Genomic DNA, 19,574 nt, shown 5'->3' with positions numbered 1-19,574 from the left:
GTAGTGGTTAGCGTGATTAGCTGCCACCCCCCCGGAGGCTCGTGTTCCATTCCCAGCTCCGCCACGAAATTTGAAAAGTGGTACGAGGGCTGGAACGGGGTCCACTCAGCCTCGGGAGGTCAACTGAGTAGAGGTGGGTCCGATTCCCACCTCAGCCATCCTGGAAGTGGTTTTCCGTGGTTTCCCACTTATCCTCCAGGGAAATGCCGGTATGGTACCTAACTTAATGCCACGGCCACTTCCTTCCCTCTTTCTTGCCTATCCTTTCCAATCTTCCCATCCCCCACCAAGGCACCTGTTCAGCATAGCATGTGAGGCCTGCTGGGCGAGGTACTGGTCATTCTCCCCAGTTGTATCCTCCGACCCAATGTCTCACGCTCCAGGACACTGCCCTTGAGGTGGTAGAGGTGGTTTCCCTCGCTGAGTCCGAGGGGAAAACCAACCCTGGAGGGTAAGCAGAGTAAGTAAGTAAGTAAGTAAGTAAGTAAGTAAGTAAGTAAGTAAGTAAAAATTGTTCCTTGTACCTTGTTTTGAGGATTATCATACCAAAAAACATGACTAAAAATGATGTTTCACAATTTTTATGCTCAAACTAGTTGTTTGATATCTTGTTAACATACTATGTTAAATTCATTCGTTTCATTTAAATATAATGCCTCTTGAGGGTTGTTTTGCAAACATGAGCAATAACATAAATTTTGGGGTATGCAGTGGACTAAGAAACCTGACTCTCAAAGGGTTAATGATACGGTTTAATGGTCAATTTTACTTGATTGGTGACGAAAATTTATTGTGTAAAACACTTTCAATGAACAAAATTATTGTAAATAATGTTTAATGTATGACTCAACCTTGAGAAAATTGTATAATAAGATGGCTGAAGATGCTCGATACAGCGAGCAAAACATGTCCCAATTAACGTTTGTATTGTAATGTCCCTTTAGAGAAAATAAACATTTTATGTATTGAATTGAATGGATAATAAAAACAAGAATTGGAAATACTAGTAGTAAGTTCAATATGGGTAAAAACATGAAATTGGTTTTATGCAATACTACAATAGTGCCGACAACTATATGTTTTGTTATTCTTATATGTTTAATCTTTTTTGTGGGTTTTGTGGTGGTTGCCAGTCTGTTTTTGTGAAGTACGCGCACAAGTAAAGGCTTGTAGTTGTGTATCAAAATACTGTCATTATTGAAAGGCAGTGTGCTGTAATAATTGATAGCTTGTATTCATGGGAAAAAACAATATGCGTAAACATAAATCAGCCTTAGCTAAGCGACAAACTTCTCAACTTCTTATAGGAAAGAGATGAGGATCAGCTATTGCCGGACAAGAGTCTCCATTGAAGAAATCAGGGACAAAAGGTCATGAAATGTTATCGGAATTGGATTGTTCTCATCAGGAAAGTGTCGCATCAACTACAAGCCACGTAAGTCCTGTACCTAAACTCAACAATCATGACATGACAGAAATGTAATTTTTACACTTAAATTTCATTTCTCTCCCATAATATTCAACCAATTGTAACAAAATTTGTATGGTATATGTATCACAGCTATATTAAGAAACCCTCAATCGTATAAGGACAGGCCATGGAAAGTGCGCTGACTTCCTCTTTAAATGGGGCAAACTTCCCTCTCCGGAATGTAGCTGCGGTGCCCCTAAGCAAACAGTTCGTCGGTAGTGGAGCAGTGCCCCCTGAGTGCCTATCAGGGTAACCCAAAAGACTTTCTTGACCCAAACCCTTCTTATATAGACTATTTGCAGAGCTTGAAGGTGAAATTGTAACCTACATAGTGTATTGTATATTTAATTTCTGACTGTATGGAATTTTTGAATGCATAATATTTTCAAGTAGTAGAGATTTTTAAGTTCTAAATTTTAGAACATAAAAATTACAAAATATTTAGTACGATATATCTCCTTATATAAATTATGTTCAGAAAAATCGATACGCAGTACTTTTAAAAGACGTATTATCTACCTAATTACAAATTTACATTAACATGTTAATTAAATTTCATGACAAAAATAGAATTCAAAATTTCAAAATTTCCCAAAAAATTTTTTTTTTTGGAAAAACTATTAATTGTATATGAATAAAATGTTTGTGATATCCCTACGTTTATGTAGGTGACATTCCCACAAAGTTTTGTGAAAATCCATGCATTAGATAAAAATATATTTTTATCTCCGGAGTGTCGTCTTAAGAATCACAAATTTCACCGACCTGCGAATTCAATAAGAAAAGACCTTCATTGGGGTAATCACATAAATATGATTGTTAATAAAGGGTACAGATCTCTGCACATGGTTATGAAGGTATTTAGGGGTTGTAGTAAGGTTGTAAAGGAGAGGGCATATAAGTCTCAAGCAAGACCACAACTAGAGTATGGTTCCAGTGTATGGGACCCTCACCAGGATTACTTCATTCAAGAACTGGAAAAAACCCAAAGAAAAGCAGCTCGATTTGTTCTGGGTGATTTCTGACAAAAAAGTAGCATCACAAAAATGTTGCAAAGTTTGGGCTGAGAAGACTTAGGAGAAAGGAGACGAGCTGCTCGATTAAGTGGTATGTAATACCAATATAAATGGTCCGTTATTGGTATTATAAATTTACTCATTCGGAACAAATATTACAGATTCCCTATGGGAATCAACATCTGTATTAAGTGGTATGTTCCGAGCTGTCAGTGGAGAGATGGCGTGGGAGGACATCGGTAGACAAATAAGTTTGAGTGGTGTCTTTAAAAGTAGGAAAGATCACAATATGGAGATGAAGTTGGAATTCAAGAGGACAAATTGGGGCAAATATTCGTTTATAGGAAGGGGAGTTAGGGATTGGAATAACTTACCAAGGGAAATGTTCGATAATTTTCCAATTTCTTTGCGATCATTTAAGAAAAGGGTAGGAAAACAACAGATAGGGAATCTGCCACCTGGGCGACTGCCCTAAATGCAGATCAGTAGTGATTGATTCAAACTTTCCGATCATTGCATGAAGTTTACATAGTGATCTCTTATATTTTGGGCATGCTGATTCTGGAACTGAAGTCAGTTTTCCCCTATTACATCAGGTTTTTGTGCAAATTCAAAATGAAACTGAAAATATGCAGCACGCGCACATGCAAGATTACTATTATCACAAGTAAAGAACGCTTCTTCCTATCTTACACTGGTATACTTATGAACACAATATAAAGATATGTAGTGTATTGCGTTAACAGATCTGTAGAAGAACACAGCCAAATGGACCGCAATTTACCAGTCATTAAGCCTCGTAACATACTAAGAATGTTAAGTTTACGGTTTCAATTTTATAATGTCCTACCTTAGTATAAGAAATGCCTTCATCTTGCTTTTCGTTTGTAAGGAGTAGTGGGACCTTTTCTCTTTAGTAACCAGCAGTAATCTGCCAGCGTGTTTTTGTTCCATTTCCTTTGAGATCTGCGTTCCATTTCCTGTAGATCCTGATGGAATCTTTCTCCTTGCTCTTCGCTCAGCTTTCCTAGGTTCACAGGGAAATAGTCCACATGTGAATGTAACATGTGCACTTTCAAGCTTTATTTTGCAGCCTACATCTTGGAAAGAAACAAGCAATCTATCCACCATTTGTTTGTAGTCTGAATCCTTTGTGTTTCCAAGAATGTTTTTGACCACATTCCGGAATGCTGTCCACGCCGATCGCTCTGCAGCGCAACATAAATGTCTGATATATGGACCTGTGAAAATACCCTCCTTGATTTTGGAATTACTGATGCCTGGGAATCGATGACACCGGTATTAAATTAATGTTGTATAATGGTCCACCTTTATCAATACTATAACATGCAATATTATTGAATTACATTACTAAACTACGGACTAGTTTCGGACTTGGCTGGCCATCTCCAACCTTAATGTAATACATCTAATAACTAAACAAATGTAAAAACACACCATAGACATAAAAACTAAAGCATAAACACGCAATTAACATTAAAATCCGGGGTAAACTATGTGTAAAATCTGAAAAACAAATTAGGCTCTAAATTCTTAGCATCTGGAGTATGCTCATCATACAGACTCTTTCTCGTATTAATATTCATAGAATTGTTAGTTCCATCACTGCTAATCATTACAATTCCAACTGCAAAACAGGAACTGGTATATGTTGATTCTGTAGTCATATCATCAATCACCAAATCTACTTGAGTGGTGTTAGCAATATGCAAGCCACTGGACGCCACTGTAAATAATCACCAGCTGACGCAGAACTACTAGATGGTGTTTCCACATCGACCAACGTAAATAAAATGAAATGTTGCCACAGAGCTTGTTAAAATCATGCTGAATTGCTGTTGGACATTGTCAGAACGGCACATGAAGGTATCCTTAAAACTGACACATTCTTAATTTGTGGCTGGTATAAATTCACAATTCAATGCGGTGTCAATGAAGTTAACCTGAATAAATTATAGATAAAATTATTGAATAGAAGGAGAGAGAGCATGTTAGTCAAATGGCACAGGTTATACGAAACTTACCTCGCGTTGCAGCATGTGGTGCATGGCGTACTGTTGTGTGCCTCATACTAACGGTTGTGAGATTCAAAAGGAATAGGAAGGGGTGGGGCAAGGAAAGAGGTCAGGGAAAGGAAAGGAGGGGTTGAGGGGAAGGCGGGGAATAAAGGCCGGGCCGAGGGATGTGGGAAAAGAGATGGCTGCTGAGGAAAGGTGCTGTCAATATTATGAAAAACTGGATTATGACTTGTTGGTTTGACGTTTCTAAAAATGGAGACTAGAGGGTCAAGTAGGACATTTGGCTTTTCTGAAATGTCATCAATATTATGATTCGGGTTAAAATATTGATCTATATGCATGAAGCAGCTTTCAGTAATGTTAAGAAGGGGTCCTCTGTTGATGATTTTGAGAATTTCCATATCTTCTTTTATGTCTGTGAAATGGGTGATTATAGTCGTGCATATGCTGTCCTACAGCTGAAAATGTATTGTACTTTAGGGCATTGACGTGTTCCGAGTACCTTATATTAAAATTCCTCCCGGTCTGTCCGATGTAAGAAGAATTACAACTGTTGCAAATAATCCTGAATATTCCTGATTTGGAAAACTATTGAACTTGTTCATGGATGTGGCATTATGTAAGGGTTGTGCATTCCTATTGTTGGTTTTGAAAACTACTTTTACATCATGCTTTTTAAAGATGTTGGTGACTTTGTAAATTTGTTCTTTGAACGTAAAGATAAAAAGGGAGGAGTTTTTTCGTTTATCTTTTTTCGAAGTGGAGGGGCGATATTTATATTTATTGATTATTTTTTCAATAAAGAAACTACTGTATCCATTAGATTTTGCTATATTACGAATGGTGTTCAACTCATTTTTGAGGTCTCTTTTACACATTGGAATAATGAAGGCTCGGTACACCATGCTGTTGTACGCTGCTCGTTTGTGAATTTGTGTATGTGAAGAATCTTGACGGATTGTAGTGACTGTTTGGGTGGGTTTTCTGAAAATTTTATATCTTAAGTAGCTTGGGTGCCTGATAATAGTTATCTAAAATACTAATTTTCCGTTCAGTTTCGGATTCAAGTGTGAATTTTATATGCGAGTCAATGTTATTTAGATTAATTAGGGTGGTAGCAGCATCTGTGATGCTCTCATCCGTAATTACTATGGTGTGATCTACATATCTTGCCCTGAAAAGGAAGTTGTCAAAGTTAATATTATCAATTTTTGTGTGTTCCAATAAATCCAAGTAAATCACGGCTAAGATACCCGAGGCCGGCGATCCCTTAGCCAATCCTTCTTGTTGATAAATAACAAGCACCAAGGGAAAATTTCATTTTATTTACGTTGGTCGATGTGGAAACACCATCTAGCAGTTCTGCGTCAGCTGGTGGTTATTTAAAGTGGGGTCCAGTAGCTTGCAAACTGCTAACACCACTCAAATAGATTTGGTGATTGATGATCTGACTACAGAATCAACATTTACCAGTTCCCATTTTGCAATTGAAATTGTAATGATTAGCAGTGATGGAACTAACAATTCTATGAATATTAATACAAGAAAGAGTCTGGATGATGAGCATACTCCAGATGCTAAGAATTTAGAGCCTAATTTATTTTTCTTATTTTACACATTGTTCATCCAAGATTTTAATGTTAATTGTGTGTTGTTATATTAGTTTTTATGTCAATTGTGTGTTTGTACATTTGTTTAGTTATTAGATGTATTACATTAGGGCTCAAGATGGCAAGCCATGGCCGTAACTAGTGCCTAGTTTAGGAATGTAATTTAATGGTATTACATACTATAGTATTGAAAAAGGTGGACCATTACGACATTAATTTAATAATTATTATTGTGATTCATTGTTTAGGGCTTTAACGAATTGCTTAATAAGCCTTAGTTTGATATGAAGCGGAGTATTACGTGCTCCCGATCTCAACTTTATTCTTACCTTGTGCATATTTCATCGCTCCGTTCCTGTAGACATTATACTGCTCTGCTTTCGTTCTCATGTTCTTGTAACTGCAAACAATCTACCATCTGTCGCCTTACTTGACTCAGGTGCTGCTGTTTCTCTTATTAGTTTCCAGTTTTATGAATCTTTAAAATCAAATTTTTCTCACTTACGATATCTTCCATCTTCCACTCAATGTCTTTCTGCCTCAAATCAACCCTTACATGTTCTCGGTACCATCTCTTTGCATATCAAAATGCAATACTTTTCTTGGCCTTTCACTTTTCCGGTTGTAAAAGATTTATCATGCCCTATGATTTTGGGTTATGATTTTTTTTCTCATACTGGTCTTGTTCTTGACTCTGCACATTCTAGGGTCTTTTTTCCCTTTTCTTCAATGTCTGTCCCCTTGATTCACACTTTTGATTATCCTCATGTTTCACATTCCCTTTCTCCTAGTATTAATTTGCTTCATTCCGATCACGACAAGCTCTACTTACTAAATTCTCTGACGTCATCACCCCTATCTTGGGTACTGTTAAAAATTTCTCTGCACATATTGATCTTACTGATTCTACACCTGTCCGTTCTTCCCCCTATTTCCTCAGTCCCCCTAGGATGAAGGTCTTGAATCAATTAATTGATAAAATGTTGAAAGATGATACCATCATTCCCTCATCTTCCAATTATGCTTCACCTGCTTTTGTTGTTGATAAGCCTGATGGCTCTGCAGGATTTATTGTAGATTATAGAAAACTCAATCAGAAGATACTATATGACACTTATCCTATGCCTAAATTAAACTCTGCTTTTCAACACTTTTCCGGTTCTAAATATTTTACTATTTTTGATCTTAATTCCGCTTACAATCAACCTCCCTTGGACAAAATCAGTTCTCGTTATACTGCCTTCATTACACCCAATGGTCTCTACCAATTTAAAAAAGTTCCCTTTGGTTTAAATATAAGTTCTCAGATACTGCAACGGTTTGTGGATTACTTATTTTTAGACATTAAGTATAAATATTTGTTCCCCTTCATTGATGATATTTTGATTTATTCCCCTGATCTCCAATCTCATTTGTCCCAGGTTCGTGAAGTCCTCGCTCGTCTTCGCAACGTTGGCCTAACTGTAAATCCTTCTAAAGTCTTGATTGCTCAAACTTCTATTAAATTTCTTGGACACATTTTAAGTTCTCAAGGTATTGCCGTTGATCCCGATAGAGTCTCCGCCATCCATAATATACCACCTCCCACTAATTTAAAACATTTATGCTCCTTTTTGGGGATGGTTGGGTTTTATGCTAAGTACATTCCTTACTTCTCATCCATTTCTGAACCCTTAAATCTTCTTAAAAGAAAAGGTGTAAAATTTCAGTGGTCCTCCCGTCAACAAACTGCATTCGATCTTTTGAAATCAAAACTATCTCATGCCCCTCTTTTACAAATTCCGGATTTCAATGTACTTTTCGAACTATCTACTGATGCTTCTGATGTCGCTATCGGTGCTGTTCTACAACAAACGTTTGATGGCCAGACTCTCCCCATCACATATTTTAGCCGCATATTGTCTTCTGTAGAACGCAAATATTCAACTTATGAAAAAGAAGCCCTTGCACTCACTCTTCCTATTGAGCATTTTCCTGACTATCTTGACCACCGTGAATTCATTGTGAGCACCGATAATCAGGCGCTTTCTTGGCTTCTTCATAATGCACCAAGAATTGGTCGCACTGATTGTTGGTTGCTTCGATTGTCTCGATTTAAGTTTTCTCTCAAATTTATTTCTGGCTATAATAATTCTGTTGCTGATGCTCTTTCCCATCTTTTTGAAGACCATCAACTTCATGGTTCTGAAATAGATTTTCTTCCTATTAATTCCATCATTTCTATTTCTTCTCTTACTAATTTTCCCCTTTCGTTTCAGTCTTGCTTACAACACCAGCAACTTGACCCGTACTGTCAACAACTTACTCGCGACCTCTCTTCTCCTAATTATTCTGGTCCATTCCGTCTCCAAAAAACAATTACTTATTTTTAAACCTACTCCTAAGGATACTCCTCGTCTTGTCCTTCCCTCTACTCTACGCTCTATGGTTTTTCAATATTTTCATGATTCCCCTGTTGGAGGGCATTTCGGCAAACCTAAGACCTATGCCCATCTTGCCTCTCAATTTTTCTGGCCCCAAATGCGTAAAGATATTTTCTCATGGGTTCGTTCTTGTCACTTATGTCAGAAACACAAGCCTTTAAAAACATCTTCCATATGGAATCTATGCTGCCTCTCCTGCTACCTACCCTTCCAAAAAGTTATACAGTATATTGATATTGTCGGTCCAATTGTCAAATCCACAAAATCAAATTCTTATATTTTTACTTTAGTGGATGGTTTTTCTAAATTCCTTATTGTTCGCACTTTGTGAAATATGTCTTCACAAATTATTATAAATCTCTTGTCAAATCACATTTTTCCTATTACTGGTCTTCCTAAAATTCTTGTTTCTGATAATGCATCAATTTTTACTTCCAAACTTTTCTATAATTTTTGTTTTTCCTTGGGCTTTACAAAGGTCTGCACTTCCCCTTACCATCCTCAAGCTAATATTGTTGAACGCTACCACCGGAATTTGAAATCCTTTTTATCCATCTTTCATTCCCATGATCATAAATCATGGGACACTGCACTTTCATATTTTATCTTAGCCTTAAATTCTACCATAAACATTTCTACATCTCATACCCCCGCTAAACTTTTTTTAAAGTAGGGAACTCAATACCCCTCTTTCTTTAACTTGGGACTTACCCTCCATCTTGGATACCCCCTCTCATCTTCTCACTCATTCCCAGTTACAACTCGCCTTTCAAAAGCTCCTTCAGGCCAGGGAGTTGCATAAAAAAGCTTGTAATTCTTGTGTCTCAACCCCTAAATTTAAGTTGTTTGATCTCGTTCTTCTCAAAAATCACCTGCTTAGTTCCGCATCCCAAAATCTTTCCGCTAAACTTTTTCCTCTTTGGCTGGGTCCTTTTTGGATTCTTTCCTTTCCTTCTCCGAATACTGCCCAGCTCCAATCCCTTCAGTCCCCTATCAACATTAAAAAGGCTCATTTGTCCCTATTAAAGCCATTCCATACTTAAATTTTTTTTCTTTTTCTTCCTTGTAGAGTGGGAGATGGGTACTGATCAGGTCTGCTGTCCCTTTCCCCTCTTTTTTTTCTTTTGCTCTCTCATTTGTTTGCTGTCCATCACTCTCTTCCTTTTTATATTTGTTTACTTTTCCTTTTGCTTCTGCTCACCCAGCCCCACTCCCACTGCTTAACTCTTTCATGACTGATCCTCCCCCTTTTCTTAAATAATTTTTTTTTTGTTATCCCCTTTTGGGATACATTTATTGATTAATATTACCACCTTTTTTATTGTAAAATCTTCTTACAGACCACTAAAAATCATATTTTATTGTATACGATCCGGATTGTTCCCTAGCCTTTTACTCCTTTTCTTTTCCTCCCCCCTTTTTCCTGTAATCCCTTTCCCATTTCTTCTTTGTTCTTTCATGTTACTCTTTTTTTTTTTTTTTTTTGCTGCATCATCCTGCTTGTCCCTGAGATGGCGCCTCTTCGGGACATCGTGGGATCTGCCTCATCTCCTGTCTTCATTTTTCGTCTCATCGGGTTTCTGCTTCATCTGCTGTCTTCATTTTTTCACATCGTTGGATCTGCGCTGTGTTTCGTCTCCATCTGCGCTACATTCTACGACCTGTGCCACCCTCGCCACCATCTTCTTGTCGTTGTGCTGCCTCGTCACCTCTTCGGCACCAATCCTTCGGATTTTTCTGGGTGGTGGGAGTATATTACGTGCTCCCGATCTCAACCTTTTTCTTACCTTGTGCATATTTCATAGCTCCGTTCCTGTAGACATTATACTGTTCTGCTTTCGTTCCGTCTGCTTGCTAGTCTCCCTCACTACTGCTTGGGTTCTCGTCCCTCTCCCCGCCACATCTTGACGTCATCTGTCTCCAGTACTTTCTAGGCCTGCCTCCCCTGGCCTATATAACTCGCCGCCTCCCTTCGACGGGCGATCAGGTGTGCTTTGCATATTGTAATAAGCAGTGGGAACTTGTACTCTCCGCATGGCTGGTCCGTGCTGGTTTTAACCCCACTTCAATCTTCTTCTTCAGACCGGGTGAGCTTATGCCTTCATATTTGCTCTTTTCTTGCCTCGATAGGCCTTGCCACTATTTTTGGCTCTGAACTTTAGTCCCTTCAGGACTCAACCAAAATTATGGTGCACTAACTCTCACTTCTGTGACTATTATCGGAGTGTGAAGGAAAAGGAGTTGTGGATCAGCAACTTTATAAGTGACCCGGAACCTTTTTGTGCGGTGTTGTGAATGATGTATTCCATCATCTTTAACTGGGACTTTGCAGCCTGATCCCTACCTATTCTTCCATTCCCTTTCTTTCGCCTTCTTATTGTTTCTTTTACAGGTGTTATCGCTCTTCCTTTCCTCCTTCATTTCTTTCTATATTACATTATGAAGATTTTAAAAGCCATTCAATGGTAAAATCGTGGTCTGCGAATCAGATAGTATACCTTCTCTTGCTTGTGAAACATTCTATCTTCTCTCCTATTTGAAGTGAAGTGTGTTGATCTCTGGGGGATAAAATGTTGTTTTACTTGGCCTCCTAATACCTTAGGGAATGTTCCATTCTTCTTGTGTAAAATTGAATAAGCTTTCCCAAAATTTCTTTGTGGTACAACTTTGTATGACTCCAATTCACGAAAAAATCCTTCTGATCTAGTCATTTTGTACTTAAAAAAGAAAAAAATTATAATAACTTGTGTTTGATCGCCTGTTATTCACATTTTTCTTGTACCTGTGTATACCAAAGACATCTATTTTATTCACTCTTGCATAACGCATGTTGTCTTTCTTTCTTGATGCTATTATAATACAATCTGTTACTTCTAACCTGTCATTTTGGGTGTTGTCATTCTTGTATCCCCTCCCATTTATTCCAAGTGTCCCTACCATGGAACACCTCTTGGGAAAAGGCCGAAAATATATATTTATTACTTGTTGTTGCTTGATCACGATAATCGGACGCCATAATCATCTCCTATCTCACGCTTCCATGCACTCTGCTTGTTCTCGTATTCTATCATTCCACATAAGCGTATGGTTGACGGGAGTCTTTCCCCTCCCCCGTTCCTTAGGAATTACCACTGCACTAATGATTACAAGATCGTAACAGGAGGTAACAGTATTTTGCTCTTGTGAACAAGAGTTTCTTGTTTTATGTTTTTCGACCCTACAATCCATTGTCTACATGGGCATTCTTTCTGAGTCCAGTGATGTAACCTTGCTCGACTGTCCCACTCACACAGAAAGCAGGGGTGTTTTGTGTAACCTCCTTGTAAACCTAACAGAATACCTATCACTTTGAAATCACCACACACTTGCCACTTGTGTTCCTGGGACTTCGGTTTACACAACAGCATTTCGAGACTTCCATATGTTCCTTGCATAATAACTGAATGAGCAGCGGGAATGGATGAAAGTTTGTTTTCATTGTGAAGAAGGACACACTTCAAACTACGCTTGGAGGTGTCGATAAAAAGTCTCCAGTCAATAGGATCATACTGTGGTGCTCCTAGTTTTAACCCTTTCCCGCCCATATTAAAATGCATGTTTTCCCCAGAATTAAAGCAATTATTTTCAGCCATCATTATGATAATGCAGATATTTATAAAAATGTATATTGTACAAAAACTAATGAACAATTAAATCGAAAATGTTTTCATCAAATATAAGGTAGAAATACTCTAATGCTGTACTAGCTACAGGAAGAGAATGGCAAGGTCCTGCCTCTTTAGTAAAGTCCGCCGGTTCGACGTAAGAATATGTATTTGTCCACTGAAAGTTAGGCCTACAAGTTATGTCATCACGCATGTGTACGTCGTCATTTCCTGACATATCGTCATTTTCATTTTCACTTTCGAGTTCACTGAGTTCACTTGAGCTACTACTAACAGTTCCACAGTCAGGATTATCGTTCGCCAAACGTTCAATGTCGTTATCGCATAAAATATTTTCACGCGAATTAAACGTCGACGCGTTTGTTTACAATATGTCACTGCCTTCCGTATTTCGTGTTCTAATACGCCTGCTAAGGTTTTAAAAGAAGGAAACTAATATCTTTGGTCTCTAGGAAGTGTACATGCTAGTAACAGTAAGTTATATTTGTCTATCGGCCGATAGATGGCTCATACATGCGACTAGAAGTACAAGTACGCTTTACTACGCTATGGGCGGGAGGCCCTAAGCTTTCATGCTACGCGTTACTACGCTATGGGCGGGAGAGGGTTAAGATAACCTCTGGAATGTTGTTGCAGTAAACCAAGGCTCCCTCTTCAGAAAAGAAGGGTGTAATTTCTTGTTCGCCATGTCTGTACCAATAGTACGTTGTCCCTGGTTCTAACATGTTCCTTTCACGAAGTCTAGACCCAACTAACTTGGCAGCTTCCTTTGTAAGGCCAAGATCTCGAACGAAGTCATTTAATGCACTTTGTTCAAACAGTCTCGATTCTTTTTCAACACATTCAGAGGAGAAATCACAGAGTTAGTGCCCGTCATTTCTGCGTCAGATTCAGAAGAGGGACAACACTGTAAATGTTCTGGACATTGTGGTACTGGTGTATCAGGGCCATGAGGAATGGGTAAAATTCGAGATCGAATATTGCTTGGATACACAATGTTACCTTTGTTGCTGCTGTTAAATCCTTTCACATTCACAAAACAGAAGTAGCAGTGAGTACTGTGGTCTGGGGGTTCTCGTCACACCATTGGAATACTGAACGGCAATGCAGTTCGCTTACCATTCACCCATTGCCATAACTGCTCTATACAGGTTCAACAAGCCTTATGTGGTGCCCACGGCTAGTTTTGGTCTCCAAGTTTCAAGCCAAAGTAGGCATAGTAGGCCTTTCTCACGAACTCGGTTATATTGCGCCCCCGTCTCATCTTCACGAAACTTCCACATATATACCAGAATGTATCTGGATTGTTCTTGCAGCCACGTCGTGGCATGATGATGGATGTAAGTTCAATAAAAATATTAACACAGTACGGGACTCAAATATAAAATGCTTATGAAGACAAAAATCTCTTTTCACTAGCAAGCAAAACAACACTCAGACTGTCACAGACGAAGCGCGAGAGAATGACGCTACTCAGCCAAAACCGCGCGTTGCTGGCTATGTTGTACATAGTTGCCGCCTCTACACTCTGAGCTTGATAATACAGGACTACGATATTGCTGGTGGATGTCAAATTAATAAAATAAATTAATAAAAGTATATGGAAATGTAAATTAAAACACTCTTCCTAACAACGTAAGAAGTGCATTAGTGCATGTGATGAAATAAACATAATATAGGATTTTTGAGAAAATGTGATGCGATTCGGAAAAATTAACATTGGATCCTGACTATCAAAGAGTAGGAAGGGTCCACCTATTCAACACCATTAGAATGTATAAGGGGCTTGTTTCAACCCCATATATATTGGGTCATCTTCAGCTACGCTCCAATTGGAAGATATAAGCACACATACAACCAACAATAATATAAACACTCTGGTATGACTCAATTTACAGCCTTGACTTAAAACATTGATGAGGTCCGAACAACATATCCAAACTTAAAACTAAATGACACATCAAAAATGCTGTGGTTGATGCCGAACTATTTCGTCATTCCTACAGTAGCCAATGTTCTTGAGTTGATCTGGGAGTTGGTATCCTTATCTGTGTAGACGAGCAACTTGATTGGTAAGTTATGTTTGTTCATTATTAATATGGGTACTGACTTCTGTAGCTTTAAGGGGAACATTCGTAATTTGAATAGGGATTCCTTTTCATCAGATGTTGTGATCTATTGTTTAATTTGTTTTGAAGTGAAAGCCCCTATGTTCTTCGAAAGTTGCGTGCACTTCGTACCGATACCAACCCCAGGTAGCAGAAGTCATCCTAAAAAACAATACAGGATGGCAGCAATGAAACCATCGCAGGACAGTGTTTTCAACTGAAATGATGCACAGAAGGCCTGTAGAGATTTCAGATCAATTAAGGACACTGCAATCAGAATGAATAAAGAAGTACTGGGCAGATAGGAAGAATCAAACAGTACAACCTTTAAAGGAAAAGTGTGCATGGAAGACTTAAGTGGTCCAATGTGGCCAATAAAGTTATTATTATTATTATTATTAATTAATTAATTAATAATTAACAATTAATAAATAATAATAATAATAATAATAATAATAATAATAATAATAACAACAATAATAATAATAATGAAGACAAATTTAAAGTGTCAGCAAGTCGATCACTCGAATCGGTCTTGGGCAGTCAAAGTTTTGTTCGATTCAAAATTGTGGCCAAAGTTATTCTGTTGCAATCACACAGGGTTGTTTATAACCTCCAATTCATTGTCTTAGTGTGTGACCAGAAAAATAACATTTAATAACCAACTGGTCCAAAATACAAGGCTTCTACTAACATCTGTTTTAGAAACAGTGTGATCTTCAATATGAAAATCCACAACCTGTTTCCAGTCATTCGACCGGGTCAGAAATGGAATGGCGAGGATAGGAATTGTGCCAGCTGCCAAAGCCTGTTGCACTCCTCTAGGGCAGTGATTAATGAATGGCAGATAAAATGAAATTAGACTGGAGGGTGTTGCTGGAATGAAATATGGCAGGAAAAACCGGAGTACCCGGAGAAAAACCTGTCCCGCCTCTGCTTTCTAGAGCACAAATCTCACATGGAGTGACCGAGATTTGAACAATGGAACCCAGCGGTAAGAGGCCGACGCGCTGCCGCCTGAGCCACGTAGGCTGCGATCTGCAATAATACTTTGACATTTTAATGGAACCCGTTCAAATGTTTTCATATTTGTCTTTAGGTGTTTTTAACACTTTTCAGTGCACTATTATTTTACAAGCCCAGAAGAATTAGTGTTCATATTTGTTTTCTCACAACTTTTAATACTTAGAATTTTCACTGTACCTGTGGATATGACATAAAAACCTGTTATGTCGGAAAAAACCGTATCTAGTGTTTCCATATCCCTGTCGGATAGTTTTTATATGTGCATCCAGGAGCAAGTTTTCTCGCTTAACACTTCTTTTTCCTTGCCTCCGGCAGAAACGTCTTGAAATTTTACTGTATATCTTTTGTAAGAATTCTGGTAAATAAATAATACTGATATTAATTAAAACCTTGCTTTTGCTATTTTAAAAAAATGCAATGAACAAGAATCTACAATTCTAAGCAAGAATTTCAAATAGCTGTTGTTTGAGTAGCAGTCAATGGCAAACAGGATCAAGATTTGCCAAAATTCATGACAAGACATTAAAAGAGATTCAGGGACACATGGTAAAGGATACAACTTTTCATTTCAAAAATCGCAAATGCAATGACAATGCCACCTGGATAAGAAACCATTAAGTTACTACTCGACTCATATTGAAACACAATGATAATATGAAAACACATTTACAGGAGCTTTCACTTTCGAATTCATATCTTTAACATAGTGAAACACACAATTTGTGTGTTACACGCAATTGTTACATGCAAAAGGTACTCCATTAAATTTTGGTGCTATATGACAATACTGTACACTATATTTAAAAACATAACATTTCATGGTTAATTGCAGTGATCAACATACCGAATTTGCGCGCTCCTGCGTCTCTTTGTACAAGTCGACATCTTTCTGACTGACTCCAGGTGGGAGGGTTTTTGCACCTTGGGTGATGTCCACTGCAACATTAAGTACAAAAATAGGCATAAACTACAACAACCAAATCAAATTAAAGTGAACAGAAGTAACAGCTTTTAAAATAGTTATTATTTCCTCCTTATGAAATAGACAAACACTAAATTAAATTTAACCATTTCAAGTACATCATCATACAAATCTCATGCAATGTGTTCACACACACCCACACACACATGTGCCCGCGTGCACAAACAATAGTTCACTCATGTAGTGATCAAAAAGTCTACTCTGCACAAAAATAGATTGTACAGCTAATTAGCCTGCTTCAGTATCAATTGCTGGCATAGTCACTAACACATGAAAAAAAAAAAAACAGTATGATAGAACGTCTTCCATTCCAAACCAGATTTCCTCTCTTCAACCTATGAACTTTTACACTGAATCAAATAAATAAGAAAAGTATTCTAAAAAGAAAAATACCCTTAAACAAGAATCAACACAGGAAGAAGTGTGTTTTTGAAATTAAAACACCTTAAGTGCTACCGTGACCTCCGATTGAAAATTCGTTCGCCTGTCACAAAGTGTTTTGTGATACTGGTGTTGCTTTACAGAGTCAAAGGATAGACACTAAAAGCCTCATTAATGAACCAACCTGTTTCAGCCAAATCTTCCAAAATAATAAATACAGCCCGATGTTTGTTTGTCCAACCCTTGTCCCGTTTCCCTACGTGGTTGGGTATGAGGTGAGATGAATCTGTCGTGGCGGGTTTTTATGACTGGATGCCTGACGTCAACCTCATCAGAGGAGTTAATGAGATGAAATGAATGACGTGATATATGATAGAAGTAAGAGGGTGAAACACGGTGCCGGCATATAGCCTACTCCTGTCGAATAGCACCAAGGGGTCTGCTCAAGGCTTAACGTCCCCATCCGACGGCCGAATCACCATCAACAGCGTCACATGCCCTCACTCCATATGAGCACTGCGGAGAGGTTTGGAATTTAATCCAGGCTTTTGGCACACAATCTAGTGATCAGAAATTGTATACCACCACCTCCCCTACCCTGCCGGCCAACATTCTGAAGGTGAAATTTTTTTCGACCAATGGGACTCGAACCGACTAACCTCGGTGTCAAACCATTTAGACTTCAGCGCCTTAACAATCAGCATGATACAACTGGTTATAGAAGGTAAGATGGATGGGAAACATTGATATGACCAGAGAAGATTATCCTGAGCGTGGAACCTCCAACAGTAGTTCGACATCTACAATATGACAACTATGATACAGGAAACACAAAATGCGAAAAATTACTCCAAAATTGTTACCAACCTTATGTGAGGAAATACCACAAGAACCCCCCTTAGAAGTTACAGGTAACACTAAGCTTCTAATTGTGCCAACTCTAATCTAACCTATTCATACCTTGATTTCCCCTGGCAAGTCATCTCTCATTGTACTTTTCCTTCAGAACAAAGTACAGACCTCAAGATGTGCCTTATCAATCCCTCTTTTCATCTTGTCATTTTCTGAAAAAGTGTTGTAATCTCACATATTCATTTGTAATCCTTTCTTTCCATCTTATTTTCAGCCTTCTTCTATAAAGTAACATTATCTTTAAAAAGGCTTCCAATTTCTTACTGCACCAGATATGATCAAACTTCGCTTGAATAAAGTATCATGTTCAACACAAACATTGTTGAATCATTTTTAACTACACACACATATCTAAGTCAAAGAAAGGATATTTTTCTTCATAAAAGCCTTGCATTTCAAATTAGCAAACGAAAGAGCAAGATTATACAGTGAATTAGCTACCTCTGTGGAACAGTGGTAGTGTCTACCTACGGATCCCAAGACAGCGAGTTCAAACCGAGCACAGGTAGTCGGTTTTTTTTTTAAAAGAGACCATTCGACACTCCAAGTTGTACGAAGTCTCATGTAAAAGATCTCTGGTAACACATTTGGTGTTTACCCAACAAAATTCATTAAATCTCAGCCATAGACGCTCAAGAGATTTTCGGGTTACTCTGTCTGTCATCTAGTGGGCCCAGAGTAAAACGGAACATCGAAACTGACTAGCAGACAGCTAGATGGTGTCAAATTGAAATGTCCGCACACAGTAGCTGAAGCCATACGATTATTATTATTATTATTATTATTATTATTATTATTATTATTATTATTATTATTATTATTATTATACAGTTAATTTAGTGTATTAAAAAACACACATCACTTTTCTACCAACCCTGTACTTAGGTATTTCATTTATGGCAATGGGTCAGGACAAATAGTGATCTGATGTCAAACAATATACTGTCAATAAAATACATTGTAAAAATATAAAGTGACCAGAAAGGATCAAAGAAGTGACAAACCAAGTTTTATATAGAAAGATAGGACGAGCTTGTATAGGAACACATAATAGTAATAATGATAAAAACGTTATTTGCTTTACGTCACACTAACTACCTTTACGGTTTTCAGAGACACCGAGGAGCCGGAACTTAGTCCCACAGGAATTATTTTACGTGCCAGTAAATCTACCAACACGAGGCCAACATATTTGAGCACCTTCAAATACCAACAGACTGAGCCAGGATCGAACCTGCCAAGTTGGAGTCAGAAGCCCAGCACCTCAACCATCTGAGCCACTCAGCCCGGCGAAAACATAATAGGTAGAGGCACCTATTTTTTGGGAAGCATCAATTCACTAAATTTTTACATTTTACAAATTTGGCACAAAATGCATAATGAAATGGGATTTTAAAATTTATGTAGTATTTCATCTAATAAAGTAAATTCTCATCCTAACAAGGGAACTATCGATATGTCATACTGAAATCGATGATGCTATAATGCTAAAAGGATGAAGAGACTCATAAAATAGCTGTGTACAAAAATTTAGCTGCCATTTCAAACTGGAAGGTATTGAAATCCATGTGACAACGCAGCTACTGGACAACCCTTGCATCTTGCCGGAGCGGTGCACAGCGGAGTGTAGTTGTAACTCTGCTGGAGAGGGATAGAACGAACTGGCAGGATACTGCGCGTCGAGGTCACTTGAATGTGAGGGAACGAATGTGAAACATGTGATGCACGAATGATAAAAACACAAATATTTTTGGCACCATGTACAGCAAATATGCACTTTAAGGCCACATTGTTCTTCACAGTTTTCCTTACTTGTTCAAAGGCAATACTTTGCAGGCACTTCGAACTTGGTTAGTTTCTCAGTTGTGTAACTGATTACGAATCATGAATTCTTAATCATGTCCTTGAACCGTGGGAAAGAAAATTAAAAATGAATGAAGG

At 38.0% G+C, this 19,574-nt stretch overlaps 1 protein-coding gene across 3 annotated transcripts in view; it reads right to left on the bottom strand.

The window, feature by feature from the left end:
- The window catches only part of enok (enoki mushroom), a 516,902-nt gene that overhangs the window by 197,497 nt on the left and 299,831 nt on the right, over positions 1-19,574 (bottom strand). For all 3 annotated transcript variants that reach the window (XM_067138427.2, XM_067138428.2, XM_067138429.2), the window contains exon 6: positions 16,203-16,294. In XM_067138427.2, coding sequence (XP_066994528.2) covers positions 16,203-16,294 — 92 coding nt within the window. The remainder of the gene's footprint in view (positions 1-16,202; positions 16,295-19,574) is intronic.

The sequence above is a fragment of the Anabrus simplex genome, chromosome 1, assembly GCF_040414725.1.
Source record: "Anabrus simplex isolate iqAnaSimp1 chromosome 1, ASM4041472v1, whole genome shotgun sequence".
Taxonomy (NCBI): Eukaryota; Metazoa; Arthropoda; class Insecta; order Orthoptera; family Tettigoniidae; genus Anabrus; species Anabrus simplex.
This window is presented reverse-complemented; position numbering and strand designations above follow the sequence as displayed.